At 38.7% G+C, this 18,554-nt stretch overlaps 1 protein-coding gene across 1 annotated transcript in view; it reads left to right on the forward strand.

The window, feature by feature from the left end:
• Positions 1-18,554, forward strand: part of LOC122813759 (protein ADP-ribosylarginine hydrolase-like) — a 111,253-nt gene that overhangs the window by 20,836 nt on the left and 71,863 nt on the right. The window contains exons 3-4 of the mRNA XM_044086244.1: positions 2,721-2,819; positions 3,856-3,961. Coding sequence (XP_043942179.1) covers positions 2,721-2,819; positions 3,856-3,961 — 205 coding nt within the window. The remainder of the gene's footprint in view (positions 1-2,720; positions 2,820-3,855; positions 3,962-18,554) is intronic.

Here is an 18,554-nt window from a genome sequence, read left to right on the forward strand (position 1 = left end):
GACGGGTGAATGGATACTGTATGTAACCCTGTCTGACTGCTACCATGAGGTATGCATTCTTAATGAGACCGTTTTTTTTCCTGAAGGGAAAGAATGCAGTTTGTTTGTTTTTTCTCCCTGTTTTGCTCAAGTTTTATTTTGGTCCTCAAGTCAAGGATTTTTTTCTTGTGAATTTTCTTTCTCTTTTTTTCCAGCCCTTTGTAGCCCGTGCTTCTTCCGAAAATCATTTGGACTTTCAAGTCCTTTCTAATAAGAGCATTGGGGTCATGTTTCTGTCCCAAAATTCAAACCTCAACAAAAGAGAAGGAGGCCCCAGTACACACATGAGCCAATGCTGTGGTAGCACAATATGAACCGAAAGGGCAAATAATCAGCACAGCTGCCAAGACCATAAAATTAAAACAGACAAATTTATTAAGAACAAGGATAATGGCTTTCACATTCACAAACGCTTCATCAGATCCACATATCCACATATTTCTTAAAACAAACATTCTTGCATTTAAAACGGATACCAGTCAATCGCATTGCTAATAAATTAAAAAAAACAACAATGAAATAATTGGAATATCATGCATGTAACTTCCTCCTTCTCAAGGCGGGGTTTAAACATATATTTGCATTAATGTCTTGGAATTTTTGAGCCTGTAGTCTAAGTAGCCAATTGAACTCCAGGTTTTCCAAATACATGTTCAACCCTCCACCCTCCCCCAAGGGTTCACCTTTACATATTGCAAAACCCTGAAGGAGAACATATGTTGTGGATTATCTTCTATATGTTTTGCTAGAGCATTTTTAACATTGTGTGTCCTGATGTCATAAAGATGTTTCAAAATCCTGTCTTTGAATTTCTGTACAGTTTTCCCTACATAGAAGCAGGAACAGGCTCTGCATGTGGCCAGATGTACCACATTGTGTGTCTGACAATCTGCATAGAACCTGAGCTTAAATATAAAATTAAATCCTGGAACTGTTGTTCTTGAGTGATAACAGAGCAATCTTTACATATAAGACAAGGAAAACTGCCTAATCTCTCAGAAAAATTCCCCTGAAACTGTGATCTCGAATCACATAATAGCTGCTTTAAGTTCTTAGAGTTTCTAAAACCAAAACCTGGTTTACTACAAACAATTAAAGCTGATATGGCATCTGTAATTAATAAGCTCCAATTTTGGGTTATAAATATTGGGTAATACTTTATTTTTAATACATTGTTCAGCTCAGACCTTAGTTAGGTAAACTTCTTATTTATTGGCTATTTTTAACATGTCTCAGTTATTTAACAAGATGCGGAGTGCACTACTACAGGATATGGGGATTCCTGTTGCTATACCTCTTTTCACATTTGACTTTGAAGTTAATATCCCAAAGAGGTCTGTCCCTTACTGCTTATGTTAAAAACTGCGGTTTAAAGCTGATGTATTTATAGTGTTAATGTGCATTAGTGATGCTTATATTTGTGTCTGTTGTCTTCTTTATACTTGTAACAGTGCTTTGATACTGATATCAGTGATGCTTAGATTCTGCTGCTTGTTGTATTCTTATAGTTGTAGTAAACATGTCTATATTCTGATCTTTGTTTTTTTACTGTGTTTGCTTGAGCTTGGTTCATGGCTGAAAAGGTTAAATTAGCCAATTAGTAAAAGTAAAAAAAAAAAAAACATTGTGTGTCATTTTTTTATTTCTGATTGTCTGTCTGTCTGTCTAGCTATTTTTGTCGTAGGGTCCCTAATGCCTTTCATATCTCTTAGCTATGTGTTCTAGATGCAGACTGCCAAACAGAACTGGTTGGACACTGTGGTGTTAGATACCAGGCAGAGGTCACCTCTGAGTAACCTGTAAGAAAGAACCTACAGGAACACTCATTATATTCTTTTCATTAGTGTATATTGCTCTAACATGATCTTTCCAGATTGATGTAATTATTCTTGTAATATTATCCATTTTGTTAGTTTAAGCTTGTCGTAATTTGTATTTTCTGAAGCCAGTCTTGATTTATTCACACTGAATGTATTGAGGTTGTTTTATTTGTTGCAGCTGTTACTTTGTAGTATCAGACTCTACAAAGTATTTTTATTTTCTTACTTAAGGTACTGTCATTAGCCGCGGTGGTGCAGCGGTTAGCGTTGTCGCCTCACAGCAAGAGGTTCTCCTGTTCGATTCTCGGCTGGAGCGCCTTCTGTGTGAAGTCTGCATGTCCTCCCCGCGGTTAAGTGATACTAAAGACATGCAGGTAGGTGCGAACGTGAATGGGTGTGCCTTCATTGAAGGTTGGGTGTCGGGCTGGCAACTCGGCACCGTAAAAATCCACTGCCAATCATTAGTGGACCAGAGTTCTGCTGTGGCGACCCCTAACTGGGAAAAGCCGAAAGACTTAAGGTACTGTCTTTAGTTATAAACTGCACTAATCTAAATACTGGTCCTTCATTTCTGCCCAGGTTGTACTTCTGTGCTGTGCAATGTGTGAAATACGTCCTTGCTTAATTAGTCCATTACTATGGTTAACAAACATAAGCACATTTAAATGTTCATTAACTCTAATAATTAATGTACAGTTCACTGGTCAATTATTATTATTTTTTTTTTAATAGATAAGATTACTGATAGTGTGGTGTCCATTTTCAGATGTTAATTAAATGAGTATGTAGGGAGAGAGGCTGTAACTGAGATGCCTCTGTGACCTTTACAGAACTCCTAACATCCTTTATTGAATTCCGTAGGGAAGGAGAAAGAAGACCTGTACCAAGAGCTTGCAGTTCGGTATGTCGAGGCCATGAAGGATATGGAAGGCAGGAAACCGGGCCCCACCAGTATTCTTGGTGAGTGAAATATGATGTGAGGAGCAGTGATCCACATGTTCTGTGTGTGTGTGTGTGTGTGTGTGTGTGTGTGTGTGTGGGGGGGGTGCAATTGTGTGGGTGGGAGGTAAGCATGGATCTCCACAGAGCAAAGTTGTATGTAGGAGTGGGCTGCATTATTTGTAACAAGTGAAGAGACTGTTGGCATCTCTTAAGTGTGCAGTGTGTGATGACTACCTGTGTGATGTTCTTGTGTTTTTTTTTTTCCCAATAAATGTTTGGGTCTGTTCCCCCACCCATGAACATATGCAGCTAGGACATATATTTTCCCCATCATTTTTCTGTTGTCTGTAAAACATGAGATTTAAACAGTTGGTACAAGTCAGTCATACTGCAAGATGAAGTTTCTCCCCAACATTTTCCAGAAGCCACAGAGATCAAGTGAGTGTGGGTGCAGGACATTACTGTGTCTTTCTGCAAAAATTTCTTCCACATTGTGACCTGTCTTTGCATCTTGCTACAGATATTTGGGGTTAGCCCACTCCCCGAGTATCCCACTCCTCTCAGGTAAGGTGAGTGACACACTACTTGTTAACTGTTCCCCAGGTGGACTTTCAGTTCCCCAGGCTGACAGTGCTGTAACCAGGTACAACAACTTATTTCCTTAGTAAACTGAGTGAGAGGACCTCCAGTGTTACTGCTTCATGGCAGTGTGTCTACTATTGTAAAGCAGTAGGCGGGAAATAGAAACACAATTGTAAGTCAGTGGTGTCTACAGTTTTCTGCCTTTTGCGCTAAGGCGGTTCAGAAGATACTATTTTCTTTCCTCTAGTATCAGATTATTTAGTATTGCAGCGGCATTTGCTGATTGCGAAGGGAGGAATTGTGACATAGAGTGGCAAAAGACATGCAAAATGCATAAGCAACATGCAAAATGCATAAGCAGTAATTTAAAAAATAAAGTTTGTTCAGAAAACACATTCAGACTAATTTTGTATTACCCTATATAAAGACAAATATTATGGTTTAATTCTTGTTTTTTTTTTTTTTTTTTAAGGTACTTCACAGCTGCGACCTGGAGAACCTGATGGTTATCGAATACCATTTAACCCAAAAGCAGTGGGGTGTGGGGCTGCTATGAGATCCATGTGTATTGGTCTCAGGTTTGTAAATGTTTAATCCCACTTTCGAAGAGATTTAAAGAATATTTTATTGTGAAGATGCTGTGCTTGTATGTGCACAAGGGAGGAGATGTGATGTCATAAGTTCATAGAATTGGTGACCAAGCCCAAGGTCTATTGACTATCAAGGAGTCTGATGCCTTAGCTCCCATGCTGGAACTTGTGGGTGCCCACATTTTCAAGTTCTGTTTTGAAGTTGTGAATTGACAGGCCAGAGATTAATTGAGAACGGGAGGTATTTTTCATGGGAGTGGGACTTGGTATGGTTGTTTTTAATTTTCATTGCGGCTATTTGCCCTCTTGTGTTAAGGTCCTCAAGAGGAAGTATTCTAAGCAGTTGGTTTCAAGTAGTACAGGGTCCTTTAATGCTCTGTATGACAGAGAAAAGAGAGAGTTACGACTCTCTATAAGATAAGCCTTGAAGCCCTTTGATTCTGTAAATGAGGAATCTTGATACCTTCTTCAGCTATGGAAGTCCACAGAAGCACAAAAGACAAGGAAAACTTCAAAAACAAGTCCCAGGCACAGAAAGGTCCATTCAAACTTTAATAATACATGAAGTGCTTTTCGTCTGCTCTAAAAGGCAGACTTCTTCAGAAGTAATGACACAAGAGCAACGCAGTGACATAAGGGAAGTTGTTACACATTTTTAGATTAATTAAACAATGCAGTATAAGGCAATTTTACAAACAACTACACATACATCCACTAAACTACTATGAAAAACTACCACAAATATACTATATTTAATAATGACCATAATATTCTGCACGAAAATAAAATATAGAAATTAAAAACAATACCTGCACGTCCAAAGCAATGATAATAAATTAATTATTACACAGTAAATACTATTGTCTTATATTTTATTATGCATAATACAAATAAAATTAAAAATGAATAATAAAAAACTTACATTACATTTTATCTCTTCAGATTCTTCAGATTCTTCAATTTCAAAATACTGCTTATAGAAGTGAATTAATTTAGGCCAGGGACATTACCAGCATCCAGTCTAATTTGCCATTTCAACTCCAGTTCTTCCAATTTCAAGGCAAAAGGTCCCCCTCTAATATTATGGTCAACCTTGTCAATAGCTAAAATTCTAAATTTATGACCACTATTCATATTAATATGCTTAGCTAGTGCATTGTCAGGCTTATTACGAGAAATGGTGTACAAATTCTCATACAGCTTATCTCGAAGCCTACGCTCAGTTTTTCCTATATAGAACGCTGGGCAGTTGGAACATCTAGCCAAGTATATTATCCCCTTAGAATTACAGTTAAAGCTATCTCTTAATCTGTATTTATGACCTGATATTGAAAATGCATTTACTGTATCTATATACTTACAGTAATTACAATTCTCACATTTTGACATGCCAACTACTTTTGAGGGTTTCTGATGTTGACTTTCAAGCAAGTCCTTGAGGTTTTTTCCTCGTTTGAAAACAATATTAGGTGACTCGCCGAAAGTGTGAAATAATGTCTGACTACCTCTAAATAATTCCCAATTTTGCTTCAGTATTTTTACACACAAGCTACTATGAACGTTATATGTGGTTATAAAACCACAAGTAAGTGATTGCCTCCTTTGCTAATCTAGAGAGTCATGTATGGATGTGTCCATCAGACCCTCTAAGGGCTAATATTGGCTGAAAATAGACCTTTTCCTCTTGAAGCTAACCTCCTCTATTAACGTATCCAATACCACCTCTGGATACCCTCTATGCAAAAACAAATTTCTCAAAAATTGACCTTCATTATGAAAATCCTCATCATTTGGGATATGTGAGGCCCTGACCAGTTGGCCCTTCACTACTGCCTTCTTCTGATGAAACTGGTGGCTACTAGAAAAATGTAAGAATGTATTCTTCTTCCTAAATATTTTAGCTGTATAACATTTCAGTAATCTATTTTTACTTAGGCAGACATCTAAGTATGCTATACACTCCAAGCTAAAATTAGAGGTGAACTGGAGAAAATCTGTTTATTTGTTAATAGGTCATCGCCTATTTTTCCGTCTCCTTTTAGCAATGCAAAGATGTCATCTAGGTATCTAGTATAATAAACAATACAATTAGAGACATTGGCATTCTTAAATGCATTCTCACACTCCCAATACGCCATGACTAAGTTGGCTGCACTCGCCCCACACAGGGAGCCCATAACTAGACCCACCTTCTGCAAGAAAAACTGGTTGTCAAATATAAAAAAGTTTTTATTTTACATTTGTTGACCGGGCTAGTCCAACTGGATACATGTCCATTTTCAGTGGAGGCCCGGGGAGAAAAGCTCCACATTCCAGAAAAAAAGATCACGATAACATAAGTACATTACAAGATTTAACAAATTTAACTAGTAAATACATTTTAGCTAAGAGAATACTAGTAAATACCTTTTAGCTTAAGAGTAAGGAAAAAGTATTCTAAGCTAACAAATCATGTTTAGATATACATACAACCAAAAACAGTAGGTAAGGATCATTGAGCACTATTTGAACTTTCAGTTGGTTTTACAGACAAGGATGTTAATAGAAAAGGAATAGCTAGTTTTGTGTGAGTGAAAAGAATAGGGTCAAGGAAGTTAGTCTGGGTTTGCACAGGGGCATAACCAGTGCGATTTAAGGTATGGTTTGAGCTTGGATTTAAATAGGGTAGTAGAAGGTAGGGAGGTAAGATCAGTAGGGAGGGAGTTCCAGGTTTTACCCACCGTATTAGAGAATAAAGAATCTCCAGCCAGGTTGTTGGTTTTACATATCTTTACCATTATTTTGTTTGAAGAGCGCAGGGTTTTCAGGTTATTGTAGGGGGTGATTAGATTGGTTAGTATTGGAGTAGATGTAGGATGGAACAGTATCTTATAGGCAATAGTTAGCTGGTTTGATAGGATACGATTTGGCAATTCTAACCACCCTAGTTGATTAAGATTGTTACAATGATGGGTTCTATAGGTAGAACCAGTTGCAAATCTGGCAATGTTATTGTCGGAGTTAGCCAGCTTGTTCGGTTTGCTTTTGCATAGTTTGGTACAGATTGGGGAAGCATATAGCAGGGTTGAGATAAGGTGGGTCTGGGCAATAGTGGTTCTTGCTAGTGGGGTAAGAAAGGGTTTGATCCTATAAAGGGAGCCTAGTTTTTTTATACTGTTCTTATAGTGTTAATATGTGGCTCAAAGGTGAGGTGGTTGTCAATTAGTACTCCAAGTAGTTTTGTAGTAGAGTCTGGAGATATGATTGTACCATTGCTAGATGTGATTGTGAAATGTAGTGGGGGGGGGGGGTCTGTGGGTGGGAGTAAATAGTAGCATTTTTGTTTTGTTTTTTGGATTCAGGATGAGACATCGTTGAAGGAGCCAATTCTCTACTATGTTAAATGTGTCTTGGGTTAGGGAATGCAGTTGTGAAAGTGAGGAGGCTGAGCATATTAGTGTAGAGTCATCTGCATATTGGATACAGATGGCTTGCGGTAATACAGAGTATAGGCCATTAGTAAAAATAGAAAAGAGGAGAGGACCCAGTATGGAGCCTTGAGGGACTCCAAGGGCAATTGGTAAGTGGGAAGACAAGTTGTTTTCCCATAGTACAGCCTGTTGCCTGTTATTTAGATGGGATTGGAACCATTGAATAGCAAGTGGATCCAGTGGGAAGTTGCCAAGTATGTTTGAGTAGCTGGTGGTTGACCATGTCAAAGGCTTTTGACAGATCAATGAAAAGGGCTGAGGAAAGAGTGTTACTATTACTGTTTTAATAACATCTGTGAAGGAAAGAAGAGCAGAAGAGGTGCTGTGAAATGGTCGGAATCCATGTTGGCAGGTAGCTAATAGGTTGTTTGCTAGGAGGTGGTTTAATAGTTGCTTATGAATGCACTTCTCCATGATTTTAGCCAGAGGGGATAATATGACTATGGGCCTATAGTTTGAAAAGTCTTTGGAATTACCACCTTTATGCAGGGGGATAACATGTGAGATTTTCCAAATAGTTGGAATAGTTCCTTCAGAAATAGTTCTGTTAATGAGGATGGATATGGGGTAGGCTATAGCATTGGCTGCTTTTTGCAGGTATTCTCCAGGTAATAGATCAGCAGGGTGGTGGGTTTAATTTTTTTGATTAGGGTGCAGACAAAGGATGTAGGAACAGGTTGGAACTGAAATGTTGTGGGGCTATTGGGGATAATATTAGAAGGAGATGCAGTGTTAGTGGATAGCTGATTGGCCAAAGATTGAATGGTGTCTGAAGAAAGTGTTAAAAGAATTGGCAATTTGGTTGGGGCTAAGGAGATTGGAGCCTGAGGGGGTGGGTGTTTATACCTGACCAAAATTTTTGAGGTTTGTTTTGGTTGGTCTGTTGGAGTTGGCAGTAATAGTTTCTTTTATCTGACAATATGGCTTTTTTAGTTTCATTTCTTAGTTGTCTAAATATTAGTTGATCTGCCGGGTTTTTGGTTGTACGCCAGGTAGCCCATTGTTTGTTTCTATGGAGGATTTTTTTTTTGGTAATTTTGGTTTGCCAAGGGGCTGGTTTAGACCTACTTCTTACTATTCGAGTTGGGGCATGGTAGTCTAGAATGGTTAAAAATTTAGAGTTAAAGTATTTAACGGCATTGTCTAATGGAAGGTGTTTCGGGGGTGACCAGTCGCAAGCTACAAGTTCTTTTTAAAAGCTGTCAGTGTTAACATTTTTATTACATCTTATTTTCTTATATATGGTTGGGTTTGACATATCAGTCTTGTACCTGATTAAGAAGATGAGTGAGTGGTTACTTATATCTTCTGGAAGGGTCTCTACTTTATAAGATTGATTTTGACTGTTTGTAAGAATCCAATCTAGGGTGCTGCTGCTGTTATTATGTTTATTGGTTCTAGTGGAGAATGTAATGTTTTGTATAAAACCATGTAGGTTGATGTGTGAAGAGGGCTGTTCAGATGTGCAAGACATCCAGTTTATATTAAAGTCACCAAGTATTATGGTTTCTTGTGGGTAGGTGGTGGACATCCAACTTAGGATAGCTTCTAAGGTAGTGATATTGTTGCCTGGGGGAAGGTAAATACAGATTATATAGATGGATTTACATTTGTTGAGTTGAAATTTAGAGATAAGAATTTCAGCGTTGCTAGTTAGGGGAGGTTTAGAATCAATGGAAGTGATTTGCAATTCAGATTTATATAGGATAGCTACCCCTCCTCCTTTCTTAGAGTTACGGTCCAGTCTCAATATGCTATAGTCAGCGGGAATAACTGTAGTATCCTGTATGGTTGGTTTAAGCCGTGTAGTGATATTGTTGCCTGGGGGAAGGTAAATACAGATTATATAGATGGATTTACATTTGTTGAGTTGAAATTTAGAGATAAGAATTTCAGCGTTGCTAGTTAGGGGAGGTTTAGAATCAATGGAAGTGATTTGCAATTCAGATTTATATAGGATAGCTACCCCTCCTCCTTTCTTAGAGTTACGGTCCAGTCTCAATATGCTATAGTCAGCGGGAATAACTGTAGTATCCTGTATGGTTGGTTTAAGCCGTGTTTCAGAGAGGCAGAGGATGTCAAATGAATGTACATCTATGAGGGCATGTAGGTGAGCAACTTTATTGTTTATGCTACGAATATTGAGATGGGCTATAAGGAGAGAGTTGGAGGGTCTGTTGACCAGGTCAGAATTAGTAGCATTTGGTGAGCTAGGCTTGATGGAAGTGGAAGAATTTGGGCCAGGGTTTGGGTGTATATCACCATCAATTAGGGAGTGGACTTGTATTGCAAGAGATGGTGTTAGTGTTAGTCCTTTACATGTTAGGTTATGGTATTTTTTAGATCTAATGCTATAGTATGTGATGTGAGTGAGCCTATGAAATTTGGATGATAGGTAATTTGGTGGATATGATGAATAATTGTGGCTATGAGGGATGATGAATGTTGGTGTAGAGGTTTCTTTTATGGGGTTGTGAAAGTGTAGGTGGTTGAGGTGTTCGTAGGATGTAAGTATATAGGGTACAGCTAAAATTGATAGTGATAGTAAAAGTAAGGATTTAATGTGTGTGTATGTAGTGTTAGGTGACATTGTAAGTTGTAGTGTGTAGGTAATTATATAGGGATGGGTGTTAATAGAGATTGAATGGTGGGAGGTAGGATTTGGCACTTTAAGGGGTTGGTCTATGTGATTGCTTGACTTGCAGTGGGTGTGGTAAGTGTGTATATATGTAGAAGCACTGGGGGCGGGTGTAATTTGGGGGCAGGGGAGCAGAGTGAGCCGGCAGGGCGAACGGAGCGGGTAGACTCACAAAAGGAGTGAACCCTAGGAGAACAATCGGTGGAGAGCTGTTTGTTAAGGTAAGTGAAAGGTGGAGAAGGGTGTGAGATGGTAGTCTTGATAGTATGGTTGGACGGGGTATAGTTGGCTGATACTGAGTAAGAGGATATATGGATAGTGTGAGACTATAGCTCTGCAATCTTAAGATACTAAGTTCCTAAGAGAAGAGTTTCAAGGCAGAAGGATAATTTAGGACAAAGGCGCCACCTAGTGGCCAATATCAAATTAGTTACAGAAGTTCCCTTTAGTAGGTAGTAGGTAGTAGGTATTGGAACTGGAATTGGAGGAGAAGGCAGTAAAAGTTATTTGTAAGGACCAGATCCAATAGTTCTGTCGCTAATGAGACATCACTGCTTGGGGCATTGTATTTTAACATCATTAAAGCCACCCATTCTAAACAGATTTGGTGTGGAATACACGTATATAAATCCTTGACATCGATTGTCAAAAAATTATATCTTTCATCAAACTCTAAGTTGTTTATTTTAGCTAAAAAGGACCAGGAATCCTTACAAATTTGTTCTTCCAAGACTACATATTTCTGAAGAAGTGAGTCTATAACTTTGGCACATGCATACGTTGGGGAGCCCTGGCCATCCACTAAAGGTCGCAGAGGAGGATTATTCAAATCCTTATGTATTTTAGGTATACCAAATATGATTGGGTACACTGGAAAGTGTGTTATCATATAGTTCAACAGGGTTTGATCAATGCGGCCCTCAATAAATAAGTCATTAATACAACTCTTGATTAAACTGTACGCTTTGTTGGCCTCAGATCTAGAACGTATTTGATAGGTTTCATTATTCAACAAATTATTCATTCTATGAATGTAGTGAATTTTATCAAAGATGACCAAACCACCCCCTTTGTCAGGCTTACATACTGAAATATTTTGTGAATTGATATATTCAATAAAATAATTTTCGACTCAGTTGATGTCAGAATACGTATTTGTAACTAAACTATGCCTAACCATATGCCTGAAATCAAGTTCACATGTCTCAAATGTCTGCAAAACTGGATGTAAAGGGGGATTAAATGTGCTGGATGTCTGAAACACTTGTACAGCATCTGCAAAGGAATTATTACCAAATAGAACCTGAAAGTTCAATTTCCTTGTAAATGTTAAGTTCAATAATCATTTTAACCAAATTTGCCCGTTGTTTGTGGTACATAAGTGTATCCCTTAGCTAGAAATTCTACTAATTCACTATATAGAACACTAGAAGAGAAGTTGAAAACTTTAAAATCATTATCTTTGTTAGACACAATTACTGGTAAAACTTCACACACATTGTCAGATTGGGCAGATTGGGCATCATTCTCCACTGAGATAATCATACTCCCGGGGTTATCAACCCCAACCCGCAATTCATGAAGTAGTAAACTCAAATCAACTCCACCAGTATCAAACTCAGAAGAAACCTCGGGTGAGGAAGTAATTTTCTCGCTCGAGGGATCTTCCTTTTCTATCGCATAGGGTTCTTGGCATACTTGGAAGTGTTCCTGTTGCTGAACTGGTTCCTCTGTTGCTTCAGTCGGGCCCTCATCTGGTTGGTATGCTGAAAAACCTGATGGCCTGAGGTGGTGGTGGTGGTGTTGTTATTATTAACAACTTGTCTATTATTGTAATTATAAACCACCCGTGGGCCCTTCTGCAGTCTCTCACTTCTTCTAATCTCTGGTAAAAAGACGTCTGTAGATACTGAATCACTGTTACTGATCAAAAGATCTGGATCATCAGTGAGATTTATACATTCATTAGTGGGTGTGTTATTTTGTACCACCCGATGTGGATCAGAGCTGCAGTTTTTGTTCAAACACACCCCAGGTTGCCATACCTGGGCAGGTGAGGGCTGAGGGTAAGCCGTACCTGAATTATACGCTTTAGAGTCTCGATCCAATTTCTTAGTTTTATTAAATTCCAACTTACCCATGTGTTGTTCAATACTTGAAAAACTTCTACAGTATTCATATTTATCCCTAGTGAATTCTGAGTCATTAAGTACTTTCTTATCAAGATCAAGCACCACATTCGAAATGTCCGACACCAACAGTGAATAATGTTTAATCATTAATTCCAAAAGTTCGAAACCTTGTCTGTCAAACATTTGGATTAGTTCAACATAAAATGGGGAATCTTTTACCAGGCCTGTAGGATATTGTACTCTGCGTAGGCCTTTAAGAACAATTCTTCTAGCCAAACACTCCTTAAAATAAGCTATTTCTAATCGAGTCTTTTTTAATTTGAGTAAATGCACATCCAAAAGTTTTAAATTATTGACAATGTCAGTAAAATTAGAAATATTATTACCTTCTACTGCCTGAGCTTTCACAGTAGAATGTGGATCTAAGTTTCCAAATGAAAATGTATCCACCAACCAAGTTGACAAGGCTGGAGTATCACCATTAACCCCGGTGGTGCCTTCTTGCCTTTGAAATAATGGAGCTGGTTGACTATTCCTAACAGCTGGTTGACCTTGCTGTGGAATCCGCAGTAGCTGATTATACAGGCGATCTGATAAACCTGGAGGCTGCCCACCTTGACTTTCGGGAGCACCCTTTGTTACCGGCTATAAGACATTACCTGATAGTAAGCCGTCAGCAACAGCTGCCTGCTGCACCAATCGCTTAACGTTCGACATTGGATGAACGTTCGTGTTCGACAACTCCGCTTGTTGTGTAAGTTGCCCCATATTGGCAGACTGGTGCAAAGCATGTCCAGTGTCTTCCAGAACTATATTGGGAAGGTTACAATCGCCTTCTTGTTCAAGCCTATGCATTCCATTAGTACCTTTAGCAAAAACATGTTGCCGCAACTGCTGTCCATTTATTTGAATGTTAGTCTGTTCTTGAGAGCTCAAAGCAGTTTGCGGCGGTGGTTGAAAACCAGGGAGAAATAATTGAAGTGCCTGCTGATTTTGGTCAATCTGATCGAGTCTCAAACAAAGTGACTCAATCTTGGTTGCCAAAACGGCAAACGCGTGGTTATGGTTTGACAATGCAGGAGAAGAATTACTGTCAGAGTTCGGGAGCTCAGTCTCCATCACTGCATCCCTCGGATCTTCTTGTGTGAAGAGACTGACTGGAACCAGAACTAGACACCATACAAAAAACTTGGAAGTCCACAGAAGCACAAAATTAAGTAAAACTTCAAAAACAAGTCCCAGGCACAGAAAGGTCCATTCAAACTTTAATAATGCATGAAGCGCTTTTCGTCTGCTGTGAAAGGCAGACTTCTTCAGAAGTAATGACACAAGAACAAGTTTACACATAAATACTTATTAAAACCAAAAAACGTGGGCTAATTCAAATCCTTAATCAATTAATTGCTTGGTATGGTTGTTTTTAATTTTCATTGCGCTACTTGCCCTCTTGTGTTAAGATCCTCAAGAGGAAGTATTCTAAGCAGTTGGTTTCAAGTAGTACAGGGTCCTTTAATGCTCTGTATGACAGAGAAAAGAAAGAGTTACGACTGTCTATAAGATAAGCCTTGAAGCCCTTTGATTCTGTAAATGAGGAATCTTGATACCTTCTTCAGCTATAACAGATGTGTGAGTTGGTTATAGAACAAGGTACAGTATTTCTTAATTTTGATAAGATCTGTATAAATGCGGACAGTTACCTGCCTGGCATAGGTTTAGCCCCACAGTGGTTAAGGTGGGCAACTCTGTGCACATTATGAGTGGTAGTGGCTATGTGGTTATCAAATGTAAGGTCATCATATATAAGAACTCAAGGTCTTTTACTATATTGTTAACTTTTAGTTGTTGCCAATCAGTGTATGACGCATGTGGGAAGACTGGATTGCCAAATTGCAGGATGCTGCATTTTTTAATCAATAGTGTATAAAGCACATGGGAAGACTAGATCACCAAATTGCAGGATGCTGCATTTTTTTTTGTATTGAAAGCAAGGTGATGTTTTACTGCACTGTTTTTGTGTTTGATGCCAACTGCCAATTAAAAGGAGGTGAGGTCAGCCAGGTTAAGGATAGTGCTACAAAGTTTGTCATCTAACAACAAATAAGCAAAAAACGAGTTGCCCCGGTATAGAGTCATGAGGTACCCCATTGATGAAAGGGGATGGTGAGGAGACAAGTTCTCCTGTTCGTAGCAGCCATTATAAGCTTCCCTATGAGCAACCGAGAAACATCAGTTTTCATGGCGGGGGAGGAACAGTCACAATGCGTGATACTCCAGTAAGTCACACAAGCAGTGTGGTCTTAAAAACATTTTCATTTATTGCAGCCTTTAGGCTTGAGGAAAACTATGCCAAGAACTTGGGTTCACACAGTTTTCCATCACTGTATTATTTATTTACTTTTACTTTTTGATAATTACAAAGCCTACAAGTTGTGGATGCTGCTTAAAAGAATTACGCCAGGTTAACTTTTGTGTATAAAGTTTAAGAATGAATTCTAGTCGTATTCCCTTCAGATTTATTGTTTTGCTTTGGTCTTCACTCACTGCTGTATAGGACAGCACAGCATCTCGTTTTGTTGTCACACTATTTCAGGGTTCACTCCTAAGCTCTGGTTAAGGTTCGTATATAGTTTCATAGTTCCCACCACCATTTCTTTGTGGGTTTTTCTTTTGGTACTCTGATCTACCACTTTCTACAACACATTCCTTAGGCTAATTGGCTACCATACATAGTCATGTTTTTAATTTTTGGCCTTGTGGTGGAGTTGTGATTGGAAAAGATCTGCAAGGATCAGTCCACTTATCCATTAATAAATGATTAAATACACAGAATGACCAAGGCATGAGCGCAAAAAGTTAGATTCACGGTGGACCACAATAGATGATTTATAGCCAAGATCTGTGTCTTGTACCATATAGCTTCTTTAAAGACTGACTGAGATTGAATAACTGCATCAGCAGTTGCGAATATTGCAGCAGATAGGCAATCATGTCTATCCGTGTAGCTGGCAGACATGCAGTTGATATTTGTCTTGCAGGTTTTACTGAATCATTTGTGTGACCACTTTACTCTTTTTGGTTTGGGAGTGCAATTTAGGGAGTATAACAGCTATTTAGGGAGTATAACACTCAGTGAGTGTATACCTCTCAACTGTCCAGATTTTTGCAGAATGTCCAGATTATTGCCACTTTTTGTCTGTATCTCCTAAAATTTTTGGCTTTCCCCAAATCACTGAAGACTAAAGTTACTTGATGATGACATGTATTTGATATTCAGAATATTCATACTTCATATTCTTCAGAAAATATTCATACTTCATATTCTTCAGAAAATGCTTGTTAACAACATTATTCTAGCAAGTTTCTAAGTTTTTATAAGAGCATTTTTTAAAAAATCCTGAGTTCTTGAGCCAAGAGAGAGGCATGTGAGTACATAGTATAATCTGGAGATGCTATAGTGAGCTGAGGTGTGACTATGCTGAGGGTGATAATGGTGTGTGTGTGTGTGTGTGTGTGTGTGTGTGTGTGTGTGTGTGTGTGTGTGTGTGTGTGTGTTTACTCGGGGACACAGAACAGACATATATATATATATATATATATATATATATATATATATATATATATATATATATATATATAGACACATACCCATACAGCACACAGTAGTGCGTATTGTACACTAACAGCTTATGCAGTCTTACATTTACAAGTATCGTACAACCTATACAGTTTGGAAGTGGGTTGTCTATGTATACCGCAAGGGAAACAACAACAAGAACATGTGCCTTGTGCCCTTCTTAGCGAAACTTAGCAGCAATCTATTAACTAGAGCATGTAGAAGAACCAGCAGCATATCTCTGTTATAAAATGTAGGACAGTGTGACAGCCACCAGTAACTAATGTCATATACATGGGGAAGCCGGCCTAGTCTACAATAATCGTAAATATCATAGGTACTGTTAGAAAATACAGCCTCAGGTGCCTTACAGCTGGCTTAATACCTCACCAAGACATATCTGGTATTAGAACTGATTTAAAGCTTGAAACATGGAATGGAACATCTTTTGGCAGCCTAACCTTATGAGCAGTGCTTTTGCGAGCAGTGGTCTAATACACAAGGGCCTACTAATGGTTCTTTATCTAGAAAGACTTGTAGTACTGAGAGTCTGTTTTACTGTAAAGTACAGAAACCAGGAAATGCAGCTGATGAATAATACTTGAGCGTAGTTAGTTTTCACCCACTGGCCCATTTATTTTATTCTTTGAGCTAAACAGGAATCCTAAGATGTTTCTGAAAAATAGCATTCATTGTTTTTGTAGCAACAAGATAGTACAGTTGTATAAGTAAATTTGCCATAACAGAAGATGCTATGCTACTGTATCAGTGATCTCATATGAGATGTCCTGCCAAGGATCAGACCAGCCATCTTCCACATACTGCATGAGGAACGTGGGACAAAATTAGTGGCTAGGTGACCAAATCTTCAGGACTTTTTTGCCCCAGAACAGCAAGGGTAGATCCCTGATTACTAAATCTGTTCTAGAAAACAAACAAAAAACACAAAAATCCACACCATTGCAAAAAGCAAAACTAAAAGAAAGGGTTGGAAGGAGGGTGTGGCTACTGCAACCGTGATCTATTCGAACAACTACTGTTATGACAAGTTTACTTGCACAGCTGTACTAAGTTCATTATTAAATCACTAAATCACTTTGCAGTAGCCTAAGCCATAATGGATGAATACCAGAAGTTGGAAAGAAAGGATGGAGAAAGAAGGATGAGATCCCAGGACTCGTGGAGAATAGTCCTAAAAAACCCAGCCCTAGACCTGTATAAAGAGCCTAGAATCTAGCTGGTATAAGCTGGTAACAGTGTGCCCATATTACCAAGTTGCTATCTATAGTATGTCACAAGAGTCCACCCTTTTCCAAGGAGCCTGAGTATTTTATTATGGTGAGGATAACAAAAACCTGTAGTGTGGGCAGCCATAAGAAATTGTCTTTTGACAATACTGCTCCTTTGTCGTACCTCCTGATTAGTACCCTGAAAGCTTTTGTCCTGTGCCTTTAGTATCCGAGTTGCCTGTGGGCATCCAGAGTGAGTAAAATTCTCCTCCTTTTATTCATCTGTCCATTTCTTCCAGAATGTATAAACAGAGTGGCTCAATACAACTTTGAGACAACCTAGATGTGAAGGAATGATTTGATCAGAAAGTTCTCTATCTCTGAGAAAATGAGACAGGTTTGACTCACCATAAGAGCTAGTATCTCAGAATGTCTTGCAGACGTTGGAGCAAAGAGTCTGTGTTGTAATTCAGGAACTTCAGGGTTGACTCACCATAAGAGCTAGTATCTCAGAATGTCTTGCAGACGTTGGAGCAAAGAGTCTGTGTTCTAAGACAGGAAATTCAAATCAGCCTTATGAGACCTTCAAAAGGAAACCAGTACGTTTTCCTAGTATAAAATTGTCCACCTAGAAGGCCTTCAAGGATCTTAAGTATAAAACCCCTTTAATAAACCACTTCACTAAATGTAGGGTAGAAAAGGGGTGGGAACCAAGGACAGACAAGTAGGGGGTGGCCTAGAAATGAATTTGGACAGAAGACAGAGTAAGGCTGGGGAAATAGCCAAAGGAGTCTGAGACTCGAAAGGGTCTTAGTTCTTGGACAGACAGCTGAGTAGAACATCTTTTCCATTACCAATATATATGATTTTCTAGTATCAGGTTTCTTTGCCTCCTTTTAATGCCTGCTGCATATCCTCAGAAATAAAAGTTGCATTGAGTGTATCAAGTAACCCTTGTCCTGTGAGTAAATCCATACTGTGAGAAAGCTTGTGGTAATTGCTGTTGGCCATATTAAAAAGAAGGGAGAACCACAGCTGCGTATCCTAATCCTAATTCTTCACAAATATTCTTGAAGGGTCTTTCTTTGTTTTAAAAGAACCCTGGTTATTGGAGGAACTGGTGGAAAAGCATACAAGCACATTCCCATACATATGAATAAACAGGTAAGTATTTTCCATGCCTGTAAGCAATGAGAAATGGAACAGAACTCCTCCTTTGATTACCCGTTGTGACTGCATGCAAACAAATTTACTTGAAGTGTTTCCCACAGCTGGATCAAATCCTGGAAGACCCCTAGGAGCAACTTCAATTTGTGAGGGTCATTTCTGGTCCTGATCATCTTGTCTGCAGTAATGTGATCCTCTAACTATAGGAAGCTTGGAGGAACACGTTGTGCTGAATCACTAAATCCCCAGCTACAACAGACATTCTGCAGAGGAGGTAGGACCTGATTCTGTGTTGTGTGTGACTACTAGCAAAAGGGCCTGTAGTGCAAGGT

Source organism: Protopterus annectens, chromosome 10.part0 (genome assembly GCF_019279795.1).
Source record: "Protopterus annectens isolate FY-2018-M chromosome 10.part0, PAN1.0, whole genome shotgun sequence".
Classification (NCBI taxonomy): Eukaryota; Metazoa; Chordata; order Ceratodontiformes; family Protopteridae; genus Protopterus; species Protopterus annectens.